At 32.4% G+C, this 25,621-nt stretch overlaps 2 protein-coding genes across 8 annotated transcripts in view; one reads left to right on the forward strand and one right to left on the reverse strand.

The window, feature by feature from the left end:
- The window catches only part of LOC111057765 (mitochondrial thiamine pyrophosphate carrier), a 70,939-nt gene that overhangs the window by 43,064 nt on the left and 2,254 nt on the right, over positions 1-25,621 (reverse strand). The window contains exons 1-4 of one of the 3 annotated variants that reach the window (XM_039428283.1): positions 18,675-18,862; positions 5,381-5,526; positions 982-1,137; positions 142-312 (exon numbers count right to left, since the gene is read on the reverse strand). In XM_039428283.1, the coding sequence (XP_039284217.1) occupies positions 142-312; positions 982-1,137; positions 5,381-5,503 (450 nt within the window). In that variant the 5' untranslated portion in view covers positions 5,504-5,526; positions 18,675-18,862. Of the gene's footprint in view, positions 1-141; positions 313-981; positions 1,138-5,380; positions 5,533-18,674; positions 18,863-25,621 lie in introns of those variants that run through there. The other 2 variants (XM_022345232.2, XM_022345231.2) reach the window with 2 other exon arrangements.
- LOC111047733 (low choriolytic enzyme) overlaps positions 12,251-25,621 on the forward strand; it is a 170,519-nt gene continuing 157,148 nt past the window's right edge. For 4 of the 5 annotated variants that reach the window (XR_005571333.1, XM_039428285.1, XM_039428287.1 and 1 more), the window contains exon 1: positions 12,271-12,599. Coding sequence is in view for 4 of the 5 variants with exons in the window: in XM_039428285.1 (XP_039284219.1) it covers positions 12,473-12,599 (127 nt within the window). In the remaining variant the exon portion in view is untranslated. Of the gene's footprint in view, positions 12,600-25,621 lie in introns of all 5 variants that reach the window. The other variant, XM_039428284.1, reaches the window with a different exon arrangement.

Genomic DNA, 25,621 nt, shown 5'->3' on the forward strand with positions numbered 1-25,621 from the left:
CAAGAGTATCAACAAATTACAGTACATCTAATCAATTAAAAGTAGTGTTGTTTTTGATCGTCGTTTTTAGAATTTTTGCTCTCGTCCAGATCTTGTAGACCTGTCAAATCAATGCATCTTGAATGAAAACAGATAACATACCTTGGAATTTCCTTGAGCCACCAATCTAGTTCGTATGATGTCGAATGGGAATGAGAGCAGGGTAGCAGTACATCCTGCAGCTGCACCACTCAAGAAGTTAGCATAGTGTTTATGCTCTTTTCCATTTGAATTGCTAGATAGTTTCTGTTTCAAAACTTCGTAAGTCTGAAACTGAAATGGGAGTACGGTATATTTTAAATGTTCCTCAAGCTCAAGTTATTCCTTGTAATGGTAGGCCTACACAGTTGTACAAAAAATTCAAATTCCAGCATAATGGATATATTATGAAATTCAAAAGATATATATAAAATTTTTACAGCTCTGCGCTTCCAACATAGGATTTTCAAAAACCTATATGCATCATCTATTTTAAACACTAGTCTACGATTACAAATGGGCATGCTACCTTTTAATATAACATGTTTTATTTCGGGTTTAAACAAAATCAATACTTGATCTATCTCCGTTTAAACAGAGATGGTGCATGTGGGCCTTGGGTCAAGTTTTTTGTGAACAGTATTAAAATCTAATGGAATATTAAATCTGAATTATTATTGAGAATAGAAATTCAATTCAATATTGAATCTATAGGTTTAATGATCGGTCCACATGATTTAACAAGTGTCCACGTCACTTATTCTGAAATATATGTTGACATGGGAGTTGAAAAATTCAGAGCCACGCCACTTCAGAGTGAATTGGGCCTTGGAAACCGATTTATAAACTGCTGAAAATTAAAAATTGAAAGGAGAGGGCTTTCAACTGTAGGTCAAAGAAAATTATTGTCTCCTATTATTTAATTCAAGTATTTCAAGTATTCTTTAATTAGAAATCTCTTACCTGAACAAACCCATAAATAGCAGATAAAAACTGTGCTGGTAGATGTCCTCTCCATAAGCCCAAAACTCCTTCTTCCTTTGCTATTGTAGTGAGGCAATGGAGAGTACCTCTGTATTTGGAATGATTGGACGCTAACTTGATGGGTTCAACTTGGAGCTGAAAATCACAACAAACAGAATATTGAATTGAGCATTAATATGCTAAGTAATGTCAATCGCTCAAGAAGAGCCTACTTCGAAGTTTTTGGAGTTGATACAATTACAAATCATATGAATATGATAGGGAAAGAACAACAGGCATAGCCCAAAACTATTCTGTTCCCAACTTTTAATAAAGAATAACACGTCAGAAAAAGTAGGTTATGTTCCTACTGTCGGGAATTGAAGTTTATTTCCTGTCCAAAAATATATATGAGCTAGAAATTTTAAATTTAGAATGATTAAAACACCAAATTATAGTCAAATATTGCATTTAATATCACTGCACTTTGAATAAATTAAGTTATTTCAGAAGTTGATTGGATAAAATGCATTCGTCAGTGTCCTATTATGTAGGCCTACTTTACAGTTCGGAAAACAAAAAGGAGTCATGTACACGGTTTTCTAATTGTTGGGATTGGCATTTGGTGGAAAAAGTGTGTTTTCCGCTGCTAACAGTACTTTTGACTCTTTTTCCGATGACGCTTCAGCCGTAAAATATGGACTTACAGCCTCCAACCAAATGCCATTTTGAAGCTTTGGAAATATTCTACAACACTGTGCCAATAATACTATACAGAGTCCTGCGAATACATACACAGAATGGAAAGTGAAAAATAGTCCCCAAAAAATTATTGTTTCAAGTTTTTGAAGATGAATAAATAATGAAAAGAGTGGTCGAAATGAGATGATTCTCTCGAAAATCATTGTTTAGTTAATTCTAAACACTTTGGTGGTAAACCCAATCCGATATCTCTGACAATAACTGAAAACAAGCGATATAAAAATTTCTGTCAATAATGACCGCCATCTTGTATTTTTCAATGATGTCGAACATTTTTGTTGTTTCCATCATCAATATTCTTATTCGTTTTGTTGTAACGAAGAGATTGAGACCATTTACAAGTCTCTATCTTGAATTTGTCATGAAAACTCGATTTTATAGTTCTAGCTTCTTACCTCATGCATATGAAAAAATGCATCAGAAATCATGCAGGGTTTTCTTTGGAGGGCGCTGGAGAACTCATTTTTTGACGTACAGCGCATGAAGATATATCGTTCCAAAGTTGAAAAAACGCTCTAAATTTCATAGTTTAAAATTCTTCTGTATCTCTTGCATAAAAAAAGTTATAATGGAATAAAATTTGAACAAATTTAGAGAAAAAGTTTTTTTGGGCTTTTGAAGGTTATAATTAAAAAAATATGCGTTTTAGAGGAAATTTTTATGAAACAAAAATTGTAGAGGAAGATTTTTAAAATATTTTCGTCTAAAAAAATGGTTGAATATCTTGAACGGTTATTGAAATACAAGCGATATAGCAAAAACCTGAAAATTTTGGCGGCCATCTTGTTTTCGAGGTGTTTGCCTGTGATTTTGACTTATCATCATCACAATCCTTATTATGCTAGACCTAACAAGGAAATTGAAACATCTTCCACGGCTGTTACTCAAAAATGACCACGGAATGACATTTGGGCCTGGACTATTACTTACTATTCACTCTACTTACCTAGGTACCTATTTACTTCATAATCCTCTTTTAGGGCTATTGATTATTGAAATACAATAAAAATAAAATTCCACTTTATTTCTCGAAAGCTGAAAAGTGCAATAATTAATTCCATGAGGAAATATTGCTTACTTTCTAATTTGTTTCTATCAAATTGAGCCTTCAAATATGTAACTAGCGGGGGGTAACCCGTGCTTTGCATTCAGGAAAATTTTGTGTTGTGAAACAAAATGCAATCTCCTTATGTTCAGGAAACAAAAAAAAAATAGAATAATCATGTATTATTTTGTCTAAATTACGTGGATAATCTTCATCAGAGTTGAAAATTCTCAGCCAAAAAATGAGTCTAATTGGTCTCGAACCTTTGATTCATGACCCACGTGTGCTACCAAGTACGTTAAATAAATAATAATAATAAATAAATAAATAGATTTTATTGTCGTAGACCAATATAGGTAATTGACAAAGTCATAGTAATACAATATTACAAAATAATAGAGTCAAAGCAATAGTTTAAAGTCACAAAGTATAATAAATTACATCAAGTAGAATCGAAGAACTCTGTCAAACAATAGAAAGGTCTTAAAACCAGCCACTCAAAAAGTAATTTTTTAAAAATAACAATATTTTCACAACATTTCATATCCAATGGCAACTTATTGTACATTCTCAAGCCTATGCTGTCATAGTGTTTCATGCTTATGACAAGACGTTGATATGGTATATACGTTACGAAGTCACTTGGAAAAACCTCTGTTTGATTGGATTTATATTATACAGGAAGGAATTATGGCTTAGGACTATACATGTACGAATTTATTGTTGCATAAACTTAGAATCACAAATTGGATTATTTTGTTTTAAAAATTAAATTGAAATTAACCGATTAATAGAAATGAGAATAAGCATAATATATTCATCCTTGGTAAATTCATAATCTTAATGCTAAATTGATCATAATGCTAAGTTAATCAATCAGTTCATTAATTCATAAGTGATAAATGCAACAATCATGTACTAGTATTTCCTATCTGTATAGGCCTAACCCATAAATCCTTCCTTTTTAATATCAATTTTAAAGGAATATACTTGCAAATTATTAACTGAAATTACATTACAGTAAGTTACATAGAATTACATCTTTTTTATTATCTTTTAGACATGACTAGTTTCGGCCAATCATGGAATCAATCAATCATTATCAAGTAGGACTAATTAATTATGTTATTAAAATTTGAATTTAAATATTCTTATGGTGATAAATGGAATTATTTATTGTATGAATCAGAGTTCAATAGAAACATACATAATTAAATACCAATACTAATACATAATTCAATGTTTGGATTAGTATGTATTGCCGTGCTACCAAATTTTATCCAAATAGGTTGGATAGATTTTACCTATCATCTAAGGAAAGTCATCGGTTCCAAATATGCTAATATCTTGATAAATCATTAATGGATTTAATGCCTATGAATAATAAGTCCAGTTCAGAGCAAATCAAATTTTAATTTTTAAATGATTTAAAAATTTCAGTTTACACCAGAACAAATAATCATACATGGACCAAACATAGATTGAACATGATTGAGGTTACAAATATGTTTGATACGTTCATCAAAATAGATTCAAAAGCTTTCACAAAAACTCAGAAATTATTGTTTCAAATCAAGATCAAAATATAAAACTTACAAATTAAGAATACTTATCTATCGTTTACAAGTTTCAAGGCAGGCTTAAGGCTTTCAACATTAAACGAAAAATTTAACACAAATTGAAAAGAGAAATTTATATCTACTTTTCACATATGTTCAATAACATCAATAAACTTTATAAGAGCATTTAGATCACAAATAAAACATCTTAAATTTTTCAATTATTTAGAAAAATTTCAACAGCAAACAAACACTCCTAACATTAGCCAGCCTTTTACACTTTTGATAGAAACGCCTGAGAGAGACACCTGGGATAAGTGCCTAGAGCTTCAAAGCATAAACACGACATCAATTGTCAACCAGCAAAGAACACAGGTCCACAAACATTATATCTATTGTTTTCAATAAAACTTTATTTTAAAACTGTTTTGAAATTTTATTTACCCTTCATATTGTTTAGAATTATTCGTTTATTAAGAAATAGAACTTTGTCAAAGTGAGTTGTCCAACATTATTTGAGTAGCTGATCAATTTTCGGTAAAAAGTTAAGTCCGATTATGTATCGATATTTGCTATCAAGTTTTATTAATATTTCTTGAAAATCAAATTGAAGATTCGATTTTAATCGAGAAAAATGTAATATTACAGTATGAATCGAAATTCGGGGAAGGAAAAGTTTTGGGCTGTGTCTGTTGGTCCTTCCTCAATCATTTCAATGAATGTGTCTTGTGCTTGTGTATCATTGAATAAATAAATAAATACAATAAAAATGTATAAAAAAAATGTAAATTGGAAAAAAATTAATTAATGTGAAAAAATATAATTAAAATAAAATAATAATATTTAAATTAAAATAATCTAATATTAATTTTTTTTTATTAAATTTAAAAGAAAATAAAAATTAGAAATTTATAATTGAAAATTTGAATTAAAAATTGTGAAATTATTAGAAAAAGTAAAGAAATGATTGAATTAATAATTATTTGTACTAAGTGTTAAGTGTACTTATCAATTGCCGGTACAGTAAATATACCTGGAAGCGTATTTTGATAACATCAAAGGGTTGACACAAAGCCCTGGTGAGCACTCCGCTGCCAGCCCCTGCAAGCGCATACACCCAGCTCGTCTTCTTCTTTCCGACCGCTTTGTTATTCATTCTAGCTCCACCTCCACCACCATCTGAAACTAACATTTCGCTTGTCATTCGTTACCGTATACATGGAACGATGATCACAGAAACAAAAACCGGATATAAAAGTGTTAAGCCAGATCACTCCCGTGTTATAGGATGGCCACGTTATAGGTGGTAGACCCCGTCTAAAGTCGTAAGGCCCATTGACGGCTATATCTACATATTATCTAGACAATATTACTGAATAGTAATTATTTCAAACATCCAATGAAAGCTATATAAATAGAACTAAGGACTTCTGCTACTGCAGATATTGACCGAACTACAAAATAGCAGAAGGAAATTTGAAGAATGTTCAAAAAAATCTTACCTAGACGAGGTGGGGAACCTTCCCCTAAGAGACTCTCCACCAACAAAGAGCTATACGAATTTAATCACTTTTACGAATATAATGGATATATTAAGAATATTTTTAATTAAGAAATTAAATTATATAAAAGCGAAATGGCACTGATTCATTCACTCACTCATTCATTCATAATCAACAGAACTGAAAATCTACTGGGCCAAATGCGTTCAAATTTGGCATGGATGTTCAGTTGGCCATCTAGAGACGCACTAACAACGGATTTGAAAAAAAATCCTAAGATACGCCCATAATCTGCGTTTTTCCAAATTTTCTCAGCTTTTTCAACAACTATTGGCAAAAACTTGGTACACAGGCTCAACTGAGGTATAAAAATGTTTTATTGGAAGTCAAGTTCCGCCTAAAGTTAAGACCCCTGAGTTCCGCCCAAGATTGGCGTTTTTTGAGCGTTTTTCCTGCGTTTTCTAGGCCTTCTGAAGAACTAATTGACAGATCATGTTCAGATATGGTACAAAAGTTTCAGCAAGGGTCTAGAAATTTTGTTTTGAGAGGACTTCAGAATTACGCCAAAGATACGCCCAAGATGGGAGGTTTTCCTAGCGTTTTCTCACATTTTTCAAGAATCAATTGAGAGAAAATGTTCAACCTCTGGTACAGAAGTTCAGATGGGGTCTAGACATTTTTTCCTGCAAGGACTTTAAAATTACGCCAAAGATACGCCCACTTTTACAGCGTTTTCCAAGCGTTCCCCAGCGTTTTTAGAGGGTTTCTTTTCTCAAGTTTTTCATTGAGTTTTCAAAGCATTTTTCCAAATTTCTCAAGCAAATTCATAATTGATAGGGTTAGATATGGATGTTTGTTAAGTTCTCCATATCATTCATGTTTCAAATGTCAAAGAACTATATTAAACTGAAATACAATTCTCATAATAACCCTAACCAAGTCTCTAATTGAGAAATAACTGAATATTTTTATCAATTCTGATAAAAATAACGAATTTTGCAACCCTGCACTACATAAATCAAAGAAAACTGATGATTGAATCGAGCCTGAATTTCTCTTTTGACGGAAGGAGAGCTCCCTGGGTAGACGGATAAGGCGAACGAAGCGAGCCTTCCGGCCAGTTAAATTATATTTTTAATTATAGAGAATTTGATCTTTACTGCTACGAAACTCTAAAATTTGACCTTTTAGCTGTCATATATTAGAAAAATTTCATCTTTTAAAAGATAGAAGATAGTCCGGGCGCAAATGGTTATTTAAACTCCGTGATCATTTTTGAGTAACAACCGTGAAAGATGCCTCAAATTCTTTGTTAGGACTAGTATAATAGGAATCACGCAATGATAATTAATCGAGATCACAGGCAAACACCTTGAAAACAAGGTGACCACCAATTACCAGGGTTTCCTTTTATTGTTTGTATTTTGATAACCGTTTATGATATTCCACTGTTCTTCGCACCAAAATATTTGAAAAATATTATAAGGTTTCCTGTAGAACGCATATTTCATTAGTTAAAACATTCCGAAACCCTACAGAATCTTTTTTCTCCATTTTCTCAAATTTATTCCTAATTGAGTTATTTTTTTAGAGCAAGAGATACAGGAAAATGTTAAATCAATGAAATTTAAATCGTTTTATTTATTTATTCATGGAAACATGGAAGCATACAGGATTTTCTCAAAAATTGCTTCCATAACAACATGTTACAATACTGTAATTCATTATATAATATAGTAAGATATAGTAATAAAAGAGACAATATAGTAAGAGTAAAAGGAAGAATATTAAAAATAAAATTGAATTCTAGTAAAAATTAAATACTACTGTAGATCTACATCACACCACAACATTGCATCTGAGTGGTGAATTTATATGATTTTATACAAAAAATATACCCATATAAAAATACTGAAAATATGATTAAGGTAAATTAACCCTTCGAACTAAATAAACTAATAAGGATAAACCCAAACTTGAATCTACTACACCTATAATTAAATATACCAAACCTAGTCTATTCTCAAAATAGTAGAAGTTTAAATAATAATAAAATAAATTTATCAAAGTAATAAAAATAATTTCAATGTAGGATACAAAGTACATCACTACAAGTTGCAAGTAGTTCCCGCTGTACGTAAAAAATGTGTTCTCCAGCGCCCTCTAAAGAAAACGTGTTGCATGATTTCAGGTGCGTTTACCCATACGCATGAGGTAACAAGCTAGAACTATAAAATCGATCTTTTCATGACTACTTCATAATAAACCCTTGCGAAGGGTCAAAAGCTCTCAGTTACAGCAAGCATAAGAATATTGATTATGGAAACTACGAAAATAGTCATCAGCATTGTAAAATCTAAGATGGTGGCCACAATTGACAGAATTTTCTTTATATAGATTGCTATTCAGTTATAGTGGGAGATATCGGATTGATTCTACAACTAGAATGTTTAGAATTCGGGAACAAAATTTGACTTTCCACCCTGTGAATGTATTTACAGTAGACGTAGGCCTACACTAATATTATTCAGACAGTGTTGCAGAATATATTCGTAGCTTCAGAATCACATCTATTTGAATGCTGTAAGTTCATTTTCCACGGCTGGAGCGTCACTGAAAAAATACATAAAAGTACAGTTTGCAGTGGAAAACACGTTCTTTCCACTATATTCCAAACCTAACATTAGAAAAGCGTGTATCGCATGACTCCTTAAAGGTACAGCCTTTGAAATGGTATCAATCTCTTCGTTATCGTGTGTAGAAAAAGAATATCTATGATGGCAATCTCAAAAATACTTCATCATGAAAAAACAAGATAACGGCATAAAAGTTGTAGATTTCTCCAATATTGCCTATAAAAATCTAAATTTTGTGGTAATCGGGAATTTCTACCACATCATTGTCCAGAATGAACCTACTTATAAACTATACAAAATGAATATGGCTTAAAAGGTATAAAACGTGAGTTACTAAGCTCACTATTGTAAAAGTTTACAAATTTCCCATCCTTTTTGATGACAAAAATACGTTTGTGATATATATCTTCAATTTACTTTTTCTATAGGTTATTAAGAAGAGATTGATACCATTTTCAAGTCTGTATCTTCATGGAGTCATAAGATACAAGGGTTTCTAATTGTTAATGTTGGCATATGGTGGAAGGAAAGATCTTGTTTGTCGGCTGCAAGCTGCGCTTTTCTCTCTTTTTCCGATGACGGTCCTGCCGTCAAAAATGGCCCTACTGTACAGTCTTCAACTAGACTTCTTTTCAAAGCTTATGGAATAGACTACCACACTCTGCCAATAATATTAGTGTTTGTTCACTGTACCGATGTTTACAAAGTGGAAAGTAAGATTGAGTCTCCGAAAAATTCAGATTTCAAGTTTTTAAACTTATTATATTAAAAAAGCAATTTCTGTATTTTTATATCTGGTTATCTATCTAGTTATTCATGTTCAACGGATCTCGAAAACGGCTCTAACGATTTCCACGAAATTTGGAACATAGGTTTATGATATAAAAATTTGATTGCACTAGGTCTCATCCTTGGGAAAACTCGCTGAACGACATTAAAAGGATAATTCATCCTGGGCTGAAACAACTGTGGATAGTGAAAAAGTGAGTGAGCGAATGAATATGTGAAAAATCAAAATATCGCATCTCCGAAATTCATAAGATGACATAATTTTAGCCACCTGTGAAATATAAACACGATCATTGTTTGAACACGTTCTGTTTATCAATGAATAAAAATAACGAGCGAAGCTCGGTGCCCCGATATTTAATATTGAAACAAGTAGGCCTAAGCCTAGTTGAAAAGAGCGATCTTCAGAATATTGTAGTATAATCAGTTTGGAATCACCAGATGGCTGAATTGATCCAATATCCTCACTATTAAAGCTCGGGACACATATAACCGCACCGAGCCCGTGCCGAGGTACGGCCGAGCTACGTCCGCGACACGGTGATGATGGTAGGAGAACACACATATCCGTGCGACAGCAGTGTCTCAGTTCTGTAGTGCTACTGTGGTCTGATTTCTGAATGTGTTAATAATAATTTATAACACTATTAAAGCTTGTTACATCCGATTTAAATTTATATTTTTCAATCTTAAACTAATTACCTGTAGACGATGAGAATCATAGGGCTGGTATATATTTCGGTGCATAACAATACCACAATCAGTTATGTATCGGAAATATAATTATATCAGCAATAAAATGGTTATCTTCTGCCTTATGTATCTAAACGTGATTAGTTTTAAATTTAAAATTCAAGACACAGTCATGGGTTCCTTCTTTTATACTTTTTGTCGTTTATTTAATTATTTATTATAATTATGTCTATCATACCTTTGGCTTGACTTATTATTTGGTTATACTTTTACTTTTGGTTTAACTTATTTTCCGTTCAACCATATTTCTCATCACTTTGATCATAAAAAACTGGAAAATTCCGTATCTCATCAATAGGTTTTTCATTCTCTATGTTAAACGAGCCCGCACCGTCTCCGTCAAAAAGTAAACTGAACTAGTCAGTGACGGCGCGGGCACGGCTCAAACACGGTGACGGTGCTGACGCGGTGCGGTAGTATGTGTCCCCACACGATTGAAAGCATTTGTTTTCTCACTCGCTGTAGTACGTACGACACTCGGCCGTGCCGCGGCGCGGGCTCGGTGCGGATATGTGTGTCCCGGCCATATTAGAATAACAGGCGATTTGTTGAAAATCTACAACTTTTATGTCGCAATCTTGTTTTTTTCATAATCACAAATATTTTTGAGATTGCCATCATAGATATTATTTTTCTACACACGATAACGAAGAGATTGATGCCCATTTCTAAGTGACCATGACCTTCAAGGAGTCATGATATATCCTACACGCTTTTCTAATTTATTGTTAGGTTTGGAATATGTTGGAAAAACGTGTTTTCCACTGCAAACTGTATTTTTCTGTCTTTTTCCGATGACGCTCCAGGCGTGGAAAATGGACTCACAGCCTTCAACTTGAAGCTTCCAAAATATTATACAACACTGTCTGAATGATATTTGTCTACTGTAAATACATTATTTTACAGAGTGGAAAGTGAAATTTTGTCCCTGATAACGAAGAGATTGAGATCATTTGCAAGGATTTATTTTGAAGTAGTCATGAAAAAATCGAAAAAGATTTCATAGTTCTAGCTTGTTACCTCATATGCTTATGGAAAACGCACCAGAAATCTTGCATGTGAGGTGGTTTTCTTTGGAGGGCGCTGGAGAACACATTTATTGACGTACAGCGCGTGAAGACATAATATATCATTTCAAAGATATGAGAACGTTTCTGAAAAAAGATCTCACAAAAACGATGGCACTAAAAAGGCATAGTAGGAAGAAATTTGAGAAAAAAAGAAAAACAGGTTTTCTAGGGTTTCGGATAATTATTAAAATTTGTGTTATAGAGGAAACCTTGATATAATAAGAATAATTGTAGAGGAAGATTTTCCAAATATGTTGACACGAAGAACAGTGGAATATCATAAACGGTTATCAAAATACAAGCAATAAAACAAAACCCTTAAAATTTTGGCGGTCATCTTGTTTTTGTGGTGTTTGTCTGTGATTTTGACTTATCATCATTGTGACTATTATTATACTAGTCCTTACGAGGAATTTGAGACATCTTTCACTGTGTTTTTCTTTAATCATTATGTGCCATACATAATAAGTGCGAAACCGAATATTTTCACTTCATCTCGCTCAGTCCAGCTCCTTTCAAGAAATCTTTTTTCTAATTTAATAAAATCTAGTAATTTCAGTGAAAAAATATTTTTCATATAAAAACTTCTCCAGTTTAGGAAACCCTATTTACTTTTTAATTGAACCAATATCCGATCATGAGAGTTAATCGACTATCTTCATGAAGGAGATAACCTTTCTGAATTGTAACTGGAATTGTGGACTGAAATAAGTAATTAATTGTTTATTCCAAATGGAAATGAATTCATAATGGACTGAAACATTGATACTACATGACATTCTAATATTCCATAATGAACAACAGGATAACAGGAAAACATTTTGAGGGTACATATCCTGTATAGTCCATTATCATAATTATCCAGTTGATGTTGTCATAAAAAAGGGATATGGTGAAATGAAATGACAGGAGAACGTGTATTGGTCTACTCCCAACAGCTTTTTTGGATGTAAACATCAACTTATTTATTCAAGTCCTTGACCAAGAAGACACGCCTCAGTTGTAAGTTGTACTTTGAAGAAGACAAGGCTAATTCAAATTCATCGGTATAGGTATAGATTGAAGTGTGTTAGTATGTGTATGAAAGAGGGACAATGACCTGGAATCTGAATGTCTGCAAAACCTGCTCTAAGAACCCCCCCCCTACCCGATCAGACTCCCATTATGTTCTTTACTCAGAGCAGAGCCAACACTCATCCTCATCAGATATTCTGACCCGTCGTCAGCAAGTACTCATAAGCAGTGATAATAAAAACGTGAGTAACGGTAAAGATCAACTACTGCTACAAACATGAAGAATTGAACCGTTACAACAAATACATGTGTATTTAATTTTTAATTTATAAATTTTGGGGGCAATTTAGTGAGATAAATAATGAGAGTGAAATACTTTTTGCTGGTGTTATGTTACTTTCTTGCCGATATCAACAGTGTGTCAAGTCGGTCGGCAGTGACTATACCTCCCATTCCTGAAGTTTACCAGCCACCTTTACCAGAAGATGGTGAGTTCCAATTAACTAATTACTAAACCTAACTAAACTTCTAATTTAGCATATACCTACACTAAACCAGAAATAGCCTTTATAATAATAGGAATATTTTCCAAGAATGAAGGAAAAATATAAAACAATAACCAATGGGAAGGGAGCGAGGAAATTAAGAGGGTTTCTAATTGGAATCTCTCAGAGTAGCCTATGACTTATATTATTGGGAAAGTGATTGTCCTAGCTGCCACAACATGGCAGAGAGCACTGAAGTTTGCAGATAATATACTACATTGATTTCTTCTGGCCCAAGTGCAGCAGGAGTCTGATATGGTTTGATGCTGCTGGTGCTGGAGGTGGTTGCAAGCAAATAATAAGTTGCTACTGAATGTGGACAAGACTCAAAGATTAATTTGTACACTGAGTCGCCGTCGGGCCATCAGCAGTCAGTCTCTCCTTGGACTCATCATATCGTTCCAAAGCTTTGTCACAAAGTGAATTTGTGATTGTAAGGAGTTGAAATAATTTTGTTAATTATTTCGTTATTGTATTCCTGTTAAAATTATTATGGAAATAATTGAGATTAATTATTTCAATTGGAATAGTGAGCTGGTATTCAGGATTTTAAAATAATAATTTAACAATTTCTCTGGTCGAGGGTACAACACGACCGGAGGAGTATATTCATAATAAAGTCATGTTGATTTGATAAAGAAGATATGAGCTACGATTATTTATAAAGTATTAATACAATAGATTGTTTTTTTTGCTGATTTGAAAAAATGAAGCACTCCACTATACAGAGTGAGTCATATGTAGGGAACCCTTAAATTAATTGGAGACTGTTGTAGATATAATACTGTAACTTTCAGGATAAATTATTGGCTATTATTACTCTACCTTTTGAGGCACAACTGAATTTCAACCCCTCATAAGGGGGGACTTACGGGTTGTAACTCGAATATTTTAAATTTAAATACCCATTGTGTGTGGTACATCATTTTAAAGGCCTTTTTGAAACAAGAAAGATAACATCAATTAAAATGTATCATAGAACATTTTTATTGATGTCATCTCTCTTGTTTTAAAAAGGCCTATAAAATGATATACCATACAATGGGTGTTTGCATTTAAAATATTCGAGTTACATAACCCCTAAGTCACCCCCTTGTGAGGTGTTGAAATTCAGTTTTACGTCGAAAGGATGAGAATTTGACCAATCTTGAAAGTTACAGTATTATATCTACAACAGTCTCCAACTTATTGAATGGTTCCCATACATTTATGACTGTAAAATTACAATAATAGCGCTAAGCACATTCAAGTCACAGTAATCCATTGCTGGATTAATGATTATCAGTTGCTCTGTTCAACGCATGAACCTGCTATCATCAAGTACGTATTGGCATAGAGAAAATATAGCACAGGAAGATATTCCATGGTATAGGGCGTTTATGTTCTAATTTTCAATGTTAACTTATAGTTTGAGTAAAATAAGTTGAGACTTGGCCCTCCATCCGAAGAAATTACAGGGTTGCCAAATGGTGTAAAATTGCAACTTTCTCGAATTTCCAATTCAACGTCAGAATTGGATGTAGAGTATCATCCCCGATATCCTAGTAGTTCTAAAAAAGCTTCAGGGTTGAAGGATTGGAAGGAAATTTAATTTTCATGATAAAATTGGAAACATCGCAAAGATTTGTTTTTCTTTTTAATATCACTTCTCTCAGAATCATGGGGCGTTGTAATGCATTATAATTTTATATCAAATTAAAGGGGAGAATTGTCTCCATTCTATTGGTGTTTGAATCATTTTTATCCGACCTATAGTTTAATTCGACAATGTCGAGACATTTTGAGCAGAAAAAATTAAATTTTCGACATGCTAGAAACTTTTTTGTTTCGAAAGATAAGTGGGTGGTGAAAGCGAGAAAGTTTCTCAGAAATGATTGAAATCATTTTTTCATTTGTCAAAAGTAGTCGGAAGACTACTGTTTGCAGTTGCTGAATTTTTCAATCGTTCTGTATTTTGTTTTTGATGATCCCAGCTATTGATAGCATAATGGTGGCACACCATTCAGCCGCTATCCTTGACTTTGAAACACCTGAGAGGCCAAAATAAGCTCTTCCGAGTACGTTTGACAATTAGTTCTTAGTTGAAAAATAGTTCAACTGAGAAACTTTCTCGCTTTCACCACCAACTTATCTTTTGAAACAAAAAAGTTCCTAGCATGTCAAAAATTTCATGTTTTCTGCTCGAAATGTCTCGACATTGAAAAAACATAATCATTGATTAAAAAATAACTATAAGTCGGATAAAAATTATCCAGACACCAATAGAAAGGAGACATTCTCCCCGTTAATTTGATATAAAATTATTCCGCATTACAACGCCCCATGATTCTGAGAGAAGTGATATTCAAACGAAAAACAAATCTTTGCAATGTTTCCAATTTTATCATAAAAGATAAATTCCCTTTTAATCCTTCAACCCTGAAGTTTTTTTAGTACTACTAGGATATCGGGGATGATACTCTACATCCAATTCTGATGTTGAATTGTAAATTTGAGAAATTCACAATTTTAAACGATTTGGCAACCCTGTAGTTTTTTGGATGAAGGGCCGAGTCTCAACTTATTTTACACAAACTATAAGCTGATAGTCCTAGTATTGTAGTTATTTTTCGTGAAGCTATGTGATGCTGGTAGTCTCTCATACTGTGTCGTTCTAAACTAATTACCGCCCAAAACAGTATAGTTATTTGTGCAACTAGTGCGCAAAGTGACAGTTTGCTGCACCGAAAGAAACGTTTATGCCCGAGCCGTAGGCGAGGGCAGAATGGCTTCTTGAGTGCAGCAGAGGAACTTTGCGCACATATTTCACATTAAATTTTTCCTACAGGTACCATTGAATATGAAAAGTGGGTAATTATGGATAAAATGATGGCTGAAATCCATCAAATGTTTGTGTGTGTGATGCTGTTATTAATAACCTTAATTCATTTAAAAATTAATAATCCAATTGAAGTTGAAAATTCTCAGCCAAAGTTCTCATTTTTATTCATTCAAGAATCAGAAAAATACAGATAAAACAAAAAATTCGCATTCAAAATACACGCCAACAGCTGGTTGGGATGACTGCAAAATGGCTGAACCAACAAGTGCACGACCTAGCGGGAAGAATCGTACCTAACTTTGTTTCATCCAGCTAAAAACAGTATTCAGATATTTAGAATTATAAATAACTAGAATTACCAAAAAATACTATAAGTAAACTAAAAAAATATTTATAAAATAACATAGACAACAGAAAATATTTTATTGTAGTATATTCTGATGTTATTTTATTAATTTTATTGACATGGATTTCGACCAGTAATTATTTAACCTGAAAATTCGAATTTCAAAATGTGTGTTTGCTACATTTCTCATTGCTTGGAGTTGAAATAATTATTACTGTCAATAGAAAATAAACATTATTTATTATTAAATGATGAAAAGTTATTTTTTAATTATGATTTAGATAAACATTATTCTTGTTTTGGATTTCTACATTGGAATTTTATCATAAATGTAGGGGAGCCATTGAAATGATTTTTATCTAAATCTAACCACAGTCATTGTTATCAAATTAATTTTTGTTTTCGTGCACTAATCCTCCATATAACCCACCAACTATTTTGTGTTGCCATGTTGCAAATCTGGAGTGCAGAAAAAAATTTTCCCACACAAGAGCAGAAAAGTGATTCTTTGCATTCTGTAATCAGTGCAGGAATGGCCACTTTTCAAGGTAACTGTAGGAAAATATAATTTACAGTGTAGTTGATAGTAATTGGCTTCAGTAGAAAAAATTTACTTGAGAAATGTAGAAAAATGCATTGGAAACTCAATGAAAAACTTGAGAAAAGAAACCCTCTAATTTAGCACCATTATTACTTGAGCTAAACCTGTTCACACTTTCAAGTTCATTTGTTCCTTAAAACCCTGAAAAAACTTACTCAAAACCCCCCAAAAAATATTAAATGGACCTGTGCACCAAATTGGAACAATTTGTGTCTATAAGATAATGAAGAAGCTGAACAAATTAGAAAAACGTAAACTTTTATTGTATCTTTGTCAAAATATTGGAGTCCTCTCAAAATAAGATATATATTTAGACCCTAGCTGAACCTCTGTATCTGATTTGAAAGTTTTCTGCACTTTGGTCTTGTAAAAGGTATGAAAACACTAAAAGCACCTATCTTGGGCGTATCTTTAGCTGTAGGCTATTTCAAAGCCGATATATATATATAACATTTCCTCCTCAGCTAAACATGTGTACCAAATCTATATAAATATTTTCTATCACGTTTTTAAAAAGAGTGAGAAAATACAGCGATTTCAGGCATATCTTTGACAAAATATTGAATTCCTCTCATCGCAAAATTTCTAGACCCTAACTAAACCTCTGTACCAAATTTAGACTTTTTGTGTTAATCTGTTATTGAAAAAGAAAAAATCAGATTTTGGGCGTATGTTTTAGGGCTATTTCAAAACCTTTTTAATATAACATTTGTACACCTCAGATAAACCTATTTTTCTAATTTCAAAATTTGTTGTGAATTCGTTTTTGAAAGAGATGATAAAGCTCGATTCAGCGTATCTTTAATGTAATTGAGAAATCCTCTAAAGAAAACAATCTCCTTACACTAGCTAAACTTCTGTATCAAATATGAACATTCTCTCAATTAGTTTTTTGAAAATATGAGAAGACACTGAGGAATGCTGGGAAAACGCAGTAACCACCTATCCAGGGCGTATCATTGGCGTAATTCTGAAGTCCTCTCCAAACACAACAAACAGGAGTGACTCTTTTGATGATGACTCACTCATGGCGACGTGGCTGGCTGCCTGTATAGTAACCAGTGAAGCAACCGCTGGCACAACTGGTGATGCCGTCTGGTTGCCTAGTCTAATACAAGCCTAAACAGCTAGAGTCAGAAAATTGGCTTTCCAAAACGGGGCATAGTCTTAGTTTTCATGATAATCTTGATTTCCTCATTCCTATAATCGGAAACATTTTTCCTTGACGAAATGAAACATTCCTAAATAATTCAAAATAGCTGAAACTTTACACTATTCTCTCTTTATTTTATTTTGTGTTCAATCATTTAGTTTTTCAAAATTTGCTTTAAACGTGGACCACGACTATGCCCCGTTTCTGACTCCAGCTGTTTAAAGTCTAAAACTTAGCTAAATCCCGAGCTCAGAAACCGGCAATAAGAGTTCTTAGAATATTTCTGGAAAGAGCTTCTAAGTTTAATATAAGGAGTTATTAAATAAGGTGCAAATCTTTGATGTAGACCACATCATGTTATAATAACAATACAATTTTAGCCCTCTAATAACTTTTCAAACCAAGACTAGTCATTGCTAATTTGTCATGAACTAACCTAACCTAACCTGTCTTGACATAATGTTATCTGCCCGACCACAACCTAACCTAACTCAAAATAACAAAGCATAACATAACCCAACTAAGTCTACCACAAACAAACAAAGCATAACCTAACCAAGCAAAAGGAGCCCAATTTAAACAAACTAAGCGTTACCTAACTTGCTCTAGCCCAACCAGACATAACCCAACCTAATCTAACAAAGTCTGACTAAGCTCTACCACAAGAAGACTGCAGGTAAGGCTTGGTTAAGATACATTACACCTAAAAATTTATTAGATCCTTACCACGCATCTCAAAACGCCTCTACAGAATTTTAATTTTAGGGAGGTTATGTTTTGGCTTTTAAATAACAATATTATACTAATATTATTTGAAATGTGATAATTTCAAATAATAAATATTGCCGTGCTACCAAATTTTATCCAAATAGGTTGGAAATACAGAAATACACCTATCATCTAAGGAAAGTCATCGGTTCCAAATAAGCTAATATCTTGATATATCATGAATGGATCTAATGCTTATGAATAAGAAATTCAGTTCAGAGCAAATCAACTTATAATTTTCATAATACTTGGGCAATTTACATCAAAAATTTACTGAACTAAACCATATGACACTTAAACATAGAATCTTACAAACTAAATATACTTATCTCTTCATATTGAATTCATTTGTTTGGCTACAGACTTCAAAATTATAAGATACATTCAACACACATTTAGAAAATGATAAAATTATTCAGATCTCAAATAAAACATTTTAAACTTCACTTGAACAGAAAATTTTCAACAGGACAAAAACGATTCTATTTCAGCCAGCAGCCATTTTTCCTGAGGGAGCTACATAGCTTGCTTTCTCAAAGGACACACCTTAAAAACGTCATCAATGCCAACCTCACTAATAAAGAATACAACTCTACAAATTTCATTTATTATACTTAATAAAACTTTATTTTTCAAGTTATTTTAAATTTATTTACCCTTTATGTTGTTTAGAATTATCTGTTAATTCAGAAATATAACTTTATTACAGTAGGATGTTCAACACAAGTGTATCTGATAAATTCCTGGTGAAAAGTTAAGTCCGCATATTGATTACACTGATATTTGCTATCAAGTGTTATTAATATTTTGAAAATCGAATTGAAGATTCAATTTTAATCGAGAAAATGTAATATTACAACATAAATAACAAAAAGTTGAAATACTTGCACTTTTGAGATAATGCACTTAATACTTGTAATAATACCCATTAAATTTAAATATATCAAATTGAAATTTGAAAAAATATGTTCAAGATTAATTGACCGAGCAAAGTGAGGTCTAAGATTCAAGTCAACGGTTTGGCATTTCTCTTAATCTTTGAATGTTTAAATGTTATGCATTTACGGCAAAACGCAGAAATAGATTTTCATGAAATTTGACAGGTATGTTCCTTTTTAAATTGCCTTGCATATACAAGGTTTTTGGAAATTTTGTATTTCAAGGATAATATAGAATGAAAAAGAAGCCTCCTTCATACGTCAATATTAGAGTAAAAATCAGACTATAGAATTATTCATCATAAATCAGCTGTTGAGTAGACTATAAATTGCATGCCATGACGCATGCAATGCAATATCTCAATGTAACTTGGTAAAAAATCAACAGCTGTGTAGACTATAAATTGCATGCCCCATGGAATGCAATTTTTATGCACTATTAAAATAGGATGCAAAGAACTTAATATAACAGCTTGTCTGGGCGCCTAGATGTCTTCTGGTTTTCTCACACTAAATTCTGGAAAGCATTATAATTAATCTTGTGTAAGCATGATTTGATCAAATGAATAGTTGGTGTATGTGTGGATGTGCTTATGGTTTGGGATGTCATTCAGTTATAAATGTTATTTATTCTATTGATAAAATTTTTATTCATTAATGGTTAACTTATTATATTCTTTAATTTTTATAAATTTTGAATTCCCAATTTGTTTTATTTTTACTTTTTTCATAAGTATTTGAAATCTTTGTATTTTTTATTTTTGAATTAGGTGGTATTATTGTTGTTTGTATTATTTATTATTGCATAAGTTCGTATTGTTTTTATCATTATTTTTCTTTTTTCATTTCTATCTGTACAATGTTTATAGTTAAGGAGACATATTTGGGGAAACCCATTGTCTCCATTGTGAATGAATAAGTAAATAAATGAACTATTGATTGCCTGCAATAGCGCATGCAATTAATAACTGAAATAACATAGTATTGTCTCTCGAACTTTCTCTGCTTTGAACTTGGGCTGTCCTGATGCCAGTACCGTATGTATTGAAGGAGAATAGCTTTTGATGTTAGTATTTTTGATACACCAACCCCAACAGCCATTAGCCGTTTTCACACCGATATCTCTCCGACACAACATACAGACAGGATTTACTCTGATGGACAGTATAAGAGGAGGCTGCAGTTTATAACAGCACGAGGTCTACTGTTCACAGAACTACTAGTATTTTCTGCATCAAAGAAATGGCAACTAAATCTTTTTCATCAAGCATTTTCAAAAAATGATTAACAACTCTACAGAACACAATGTGTTAGGAGCGTTAACTTGTAGGCATGAGCATAGAATAACTACTCTATTACAGATATTATTAATTTACTATCCTTACGCAACTCCATGGCATTAGTAAAATGAGTGAAGGTTAGGAAAAATGAAATATTTGCAAGTAATACTGTATTTAATTAGTTGAATTTTATCGATTGAAATTATTGTTCATTTACAGAGTCTCAGTTATCCTTCTCTATTATTAGAAAAATTGAGTCGATATCTTCATAAATAGTTGAGGTATAAAATATTGTGCCGTAAATAGTAACATTAGCCGGTTAGTCAGTGAGTAGTCTATAGAATTAGAATGTAATTACATTACATTATTATACTCACTGGTTAGAGTAGAAGATTGATTGAATTCTGATTCAACAAAACAAATACAGCCTATTCAAAAATGAATTTTAACAAACATTTACCAAATTATCATGTTCAGCATAGTTATATAATAGCATAAAATCTACAACAAAAACATGAAACATTATTATCAATGGCAGATCCAGGATAGGCCAAAGGGGGGCTAGGCGTTTGGGAGAGTAAAAGCACCCAGCAAGGCGGGGAATTGTCAAAATGACACATTTTTAGGCCATTTTCAACTCTTTATTGACCAGAGTTTAGAGTCAAAAAACTATAGTTTGACTCAAGAATATTGACTATAAATAAAAGGATTTTGAAGCCATTAGAATGTTTTTGCATTAACATATCTGACCCTTTGACCATAAAAATTTGAAAGTTAAACTATTAACTTTTTATTTCATGTACGAAAATACTTTTTAAAAGGTGCGCTCAGTTGCGCTCGGAATGTCTGAGTGACCGGTCATCTCTTATTGAGGCTCTGTTATCTTGTTCGTAAATAGTGGATGTATTACATCCCAGGTAGCACAGAAACGTTGAAATAACGTTAAAAACACGTAATACCTTAACGTTGAAAAGACGTTGAAAACACGAAAAAATGTCCGCCGTTTCCACATTATTTTCAACGTTGAATAATAGTTGAAAAAACATTGTAACAAACATTATTTTCAACTATAGATAGACGTTGAAAGCACGTCGTGATAACAATTATTTTCAACTATTAATAGACGTTGAAAGCACGTCGTGACAACCATTGTTTTCAACTATAAATAGACGTTGAATTAGCCATACTTTTGAACCGGTACCTTATCAATTACATGGTAATATTTCTAAAATCATTTGAAAAGAGATGAAAATACGAAATCATATTTCCATTTATTTACATATGATTTCATGTAACAGAAATATTACCGTGCAATGTGGTGACATTAAAAACACACAATAAAAACCATATTACTTCATCTCTTTTCTGTATAGGGCTACTTTTTATAGAAATAGAAAGAAAAAGAAAAATCTCAGTACCCTTTTTGAATTATTTAATCACTGTTATTAATCATTATTTAAATGATTCAAAAAGGGTACTGAGATTTTTCTTTTTCTTTCTATTTCCACATTACTTCAATTTTGATCCACAAAAATTAGTATGATGAAAGTTTGTTTAAAAAACTGAGATGGTTACAACCAAATTACCATGGTAATTTAATATACTCTGCCAAGCTCAAAAACAGTAAGAAACATAACTTAAAACTATTATTTCAAGAATTCAGCAGTTGTTTCAAAATCTTGAATTTTTAGTATAATAATTTCATCTGTGGTGAGCAAAAATAGCTCAATTCTTTCTAGCAAATAATATAGATCATCTAAATTTTTACTTGACATTCATGCCAGGTTTAAACTATGCCAATTGGCAAAACAATAATAATAATTATAATTGTCTTCTTAAACCGTCAGCTGATGTTGTCAATTATTTTTTTATTTAGCCATGCCTAGATGATGGTTTTTAGAATTCAAAGATTCAATATTGATACTTTACACCAGCTGTACATTTCAGAAGACAATACTATTGTCTTGTCAATTGGCATTGTATAAACCCGCCTATATTTTAGTTTTCAGGTATGATGATAGTTTGTGATTTATGCAATAGACAAACAAATATTTTATTACAGTGTTTCAATAGAAAGGAACTTTTAAAATAACTTTCCACTTTCATTTCATAATACTTTTTAATTACCGACAAAATTAGATTTTTTTCCCCCGCTGAAAATACTCTGACTGTCCCATATTTTAGCCAATCCTTAATAGCGTCTTCAATTTGGGTCTCAATGCCCACATTCGACCCACAAGATTTTTTGATAGAATCTGAAACATAAGGTAATATAAATTTTAATGAGAAATTCTATAAATATGGAGGCAGATGAAATTTTGCCACCACATAGGGGTTATTATTTGATACAGATGTTGCATGGTTGAAAGGGAATTGCTTTTAGCAACGAGTACAGAAATTTTTCTCAAGTTCACATCTTTTTTTAAGCACATCTTCTTTTTGCACATCATATTTTGTTATACACATTGATATTTTGAATGACAAGACGAGGTGATGACTGTTTTTTAGATAAAAATAGTCCATTACTATGCAATAGTCAGACGAGAAAGTCACGCCAGCTGTTCGTTCAAATGGACTAAGAATAAAGTAAGAGTATTGGGTTTCCAAATTTTGTAGCATAGACGAATTTTAACCTGAAATACTCCTCTTTCATTAGGCCTATAGAACTAAACAAATAAGGCTCTATATAAAAACGGTCAAAAATTTATTTTTAGATTTATGAGTAAAATTTAATAGTTACTGTAGGTACATACTTAGTTTAAGAAAAAAAAACAGTTGTATGCCGATATTAAAACCATTTTTTATTGGCCTACTAAATTTTGTAAACCTAGAGCAAAAGTTTAAAATCGCAATGAAATTAATCGAAAATATCCTATGGGTTGTAAACATGCATAAATTAATTGAAAATTTAATTTTAAAATGAACAAGTTTAAGCTAAATTTCGTCACCATGAAATGATGATATTTGGAAAATGTTAATATTTATGAGCTGAACTCCGGACACCCGTTTTCAATTTCTTGGATCACAGAGTTAATTACTGAACTTGTTAAAAGCAATCACTTTGATGTTAGCCTACATAGAATATTTATGAGTGCCATAGCAACAGACTTTCATTGTTTGCAGGTTGAATTGGGTTATGTTTAACAAAAATTTATATTTTTTATTATATTAAGTTCAATTGAATTTCTCAACACAAGCAGTCCTGTGACAAAAACAATACCTACATAGATAGTATAATGAAAATATTTGTGCAGAAATCAAAGTGCTTGTAATTTATTTGGAAGTTAAGTAGTAGGCTACATGTACAATACTTAAAACCAAGCTCATTGTATTATATTAATTTCTAATATATTAAATTAGAGCCCTCTAATTTAACAAAAATATACCTAACCCTAACCTCAAATGTAAACACATGAGAATAACACACAATATTTGTTTTCAAATTTAGATAATAAATCACCAAACAATCTCATTCTTTAAATAAAAATAATAAATTAAATAAACTTACCAAGTCAAAGTGGAATGGGTAGACAGTTCTAAAAGAGTTCACAGCTTTCATCAATGTGATGAGAATTATTCAAACATGAAATGGCGTCAACATGAGTTGCTAGATCCGTTTTTGTAAGGACTACTGTAGCGCTGTGAGTGGTGGAATTGGAAGCTTGTTTTCAACGTGTTTTCAACGAGAGAGAGCAACCGTTGAAAAGAACGTTGCATTTAAAACGTTGAAAAATTCAACCGCTAACGGTTATTCAACCTCAACAACCAAATTTCAAAGTTGGAAACACGTAGGTGTGCTACCTGGGATAGTATTTGTTGAAATTGAGTGAACAGTCGTGACCATTCAAGTGCTGGCATACACGTTTTTCTTTCTTGAAATGTGAAGTTTTAATAATATTCGAGTTTAAATCGGTATTTATTGAACAAATCAATAGTTAATTTTGGGATCATTGGAAACGATGACAAGGTCCAAGGCTAAATCGGCGGATGGTGAGGATGGGAAGGATGGTGCTAGCGGTGGCGAGGCAGGTGGCAGCGGTGCTGGTGGTGAGGGGTGCAGTGATAAGGGTACCGGTAAGCAAACAACAACTATCAGTGCAAGTGATCAAATCGACTTCAAAGCCAATTTCGAAATGATCTTTGACAAGCTAGATAATATAGAAAAAGAGATAAAGTCTGTTAAAACGGAGCAGAAGGACATGATTAAAAGCATTGAGTTTCTATTCAAATTAAACAAGGAAAATAAATCAGATATTGAGAAAAACTCCGAAGACATCAATAAGTGTTTCAATCATATAGATGTGATTGAAAAAAACAACGTGTTATTGGAAAAGGACATTGAAAGACTTACCGCAGAAAACAACAATATACAACAATACTTGAGAAAAGACTGTATTGACATAATCGGCATCCCCTACGATAAAAGTGAGAATTTGACCGTAGTTCTACACAAAATATCTGATGCAATAGGATTTGAACTGAAAGAACATATGCTAGGAAACTATCACAGGAACCCCGCAAACGTTAATTCGTATCAATCACCAAGTGATCAACTCATTAAATATCCACCTATAATAGTGAAATTCTGTGGTCATTTGTATAAGGAAAAGTTTTTGAACTGTAAGAAAAACAAATGGGATCTGACACTGTCCGAAATAGGGTGGTCGGGTAACAAATTAAAGGTATTTATCAACAAAACAATGTCCCCATTCAATCGCACACTGTTCAGGTCTGCCAAATCTATGCAGAAGGACGGTAAATTGAAATTTGTCTGGTTCAGAAATGGGCGTATCTATGTCAGAAAGGACTTGAACTCTAGACCACAGTCTATGTCCAGTCACTTGATTACCTAAACTCAAAATTGTTCGAGATATTTGGGCAAATAAAAATATTGCAACTCCATTTTTTGCTACCTAGGGAGAACTTGGGTTAGAAAAAGCTTAGATTGGGGAAAGCTTAAGTTAGGAGGAGCTTGGATCAGGAAAATATTAGGTTAGGGGAATCTTAGGTTAGGAAAAGTTTAGATTAGGGGAAGCTTAGGTTAGGAGAAGCTAGGGT

Source organism: Nilaparvata lugens, chromosome 5 (assembly GCF_014356525.2).
Source record: "Nilaparvata lugens isolate BPH chromosome 5, ASM1435652v1, whole genome shotgun sequence".
Classification (NCBI taxonomy): Eukaryota; Metazoa; Arthropoda; class Insecta; order Hemiptera; family Delphacidae; genus Nilaparvata; species Nilaparvata lugens.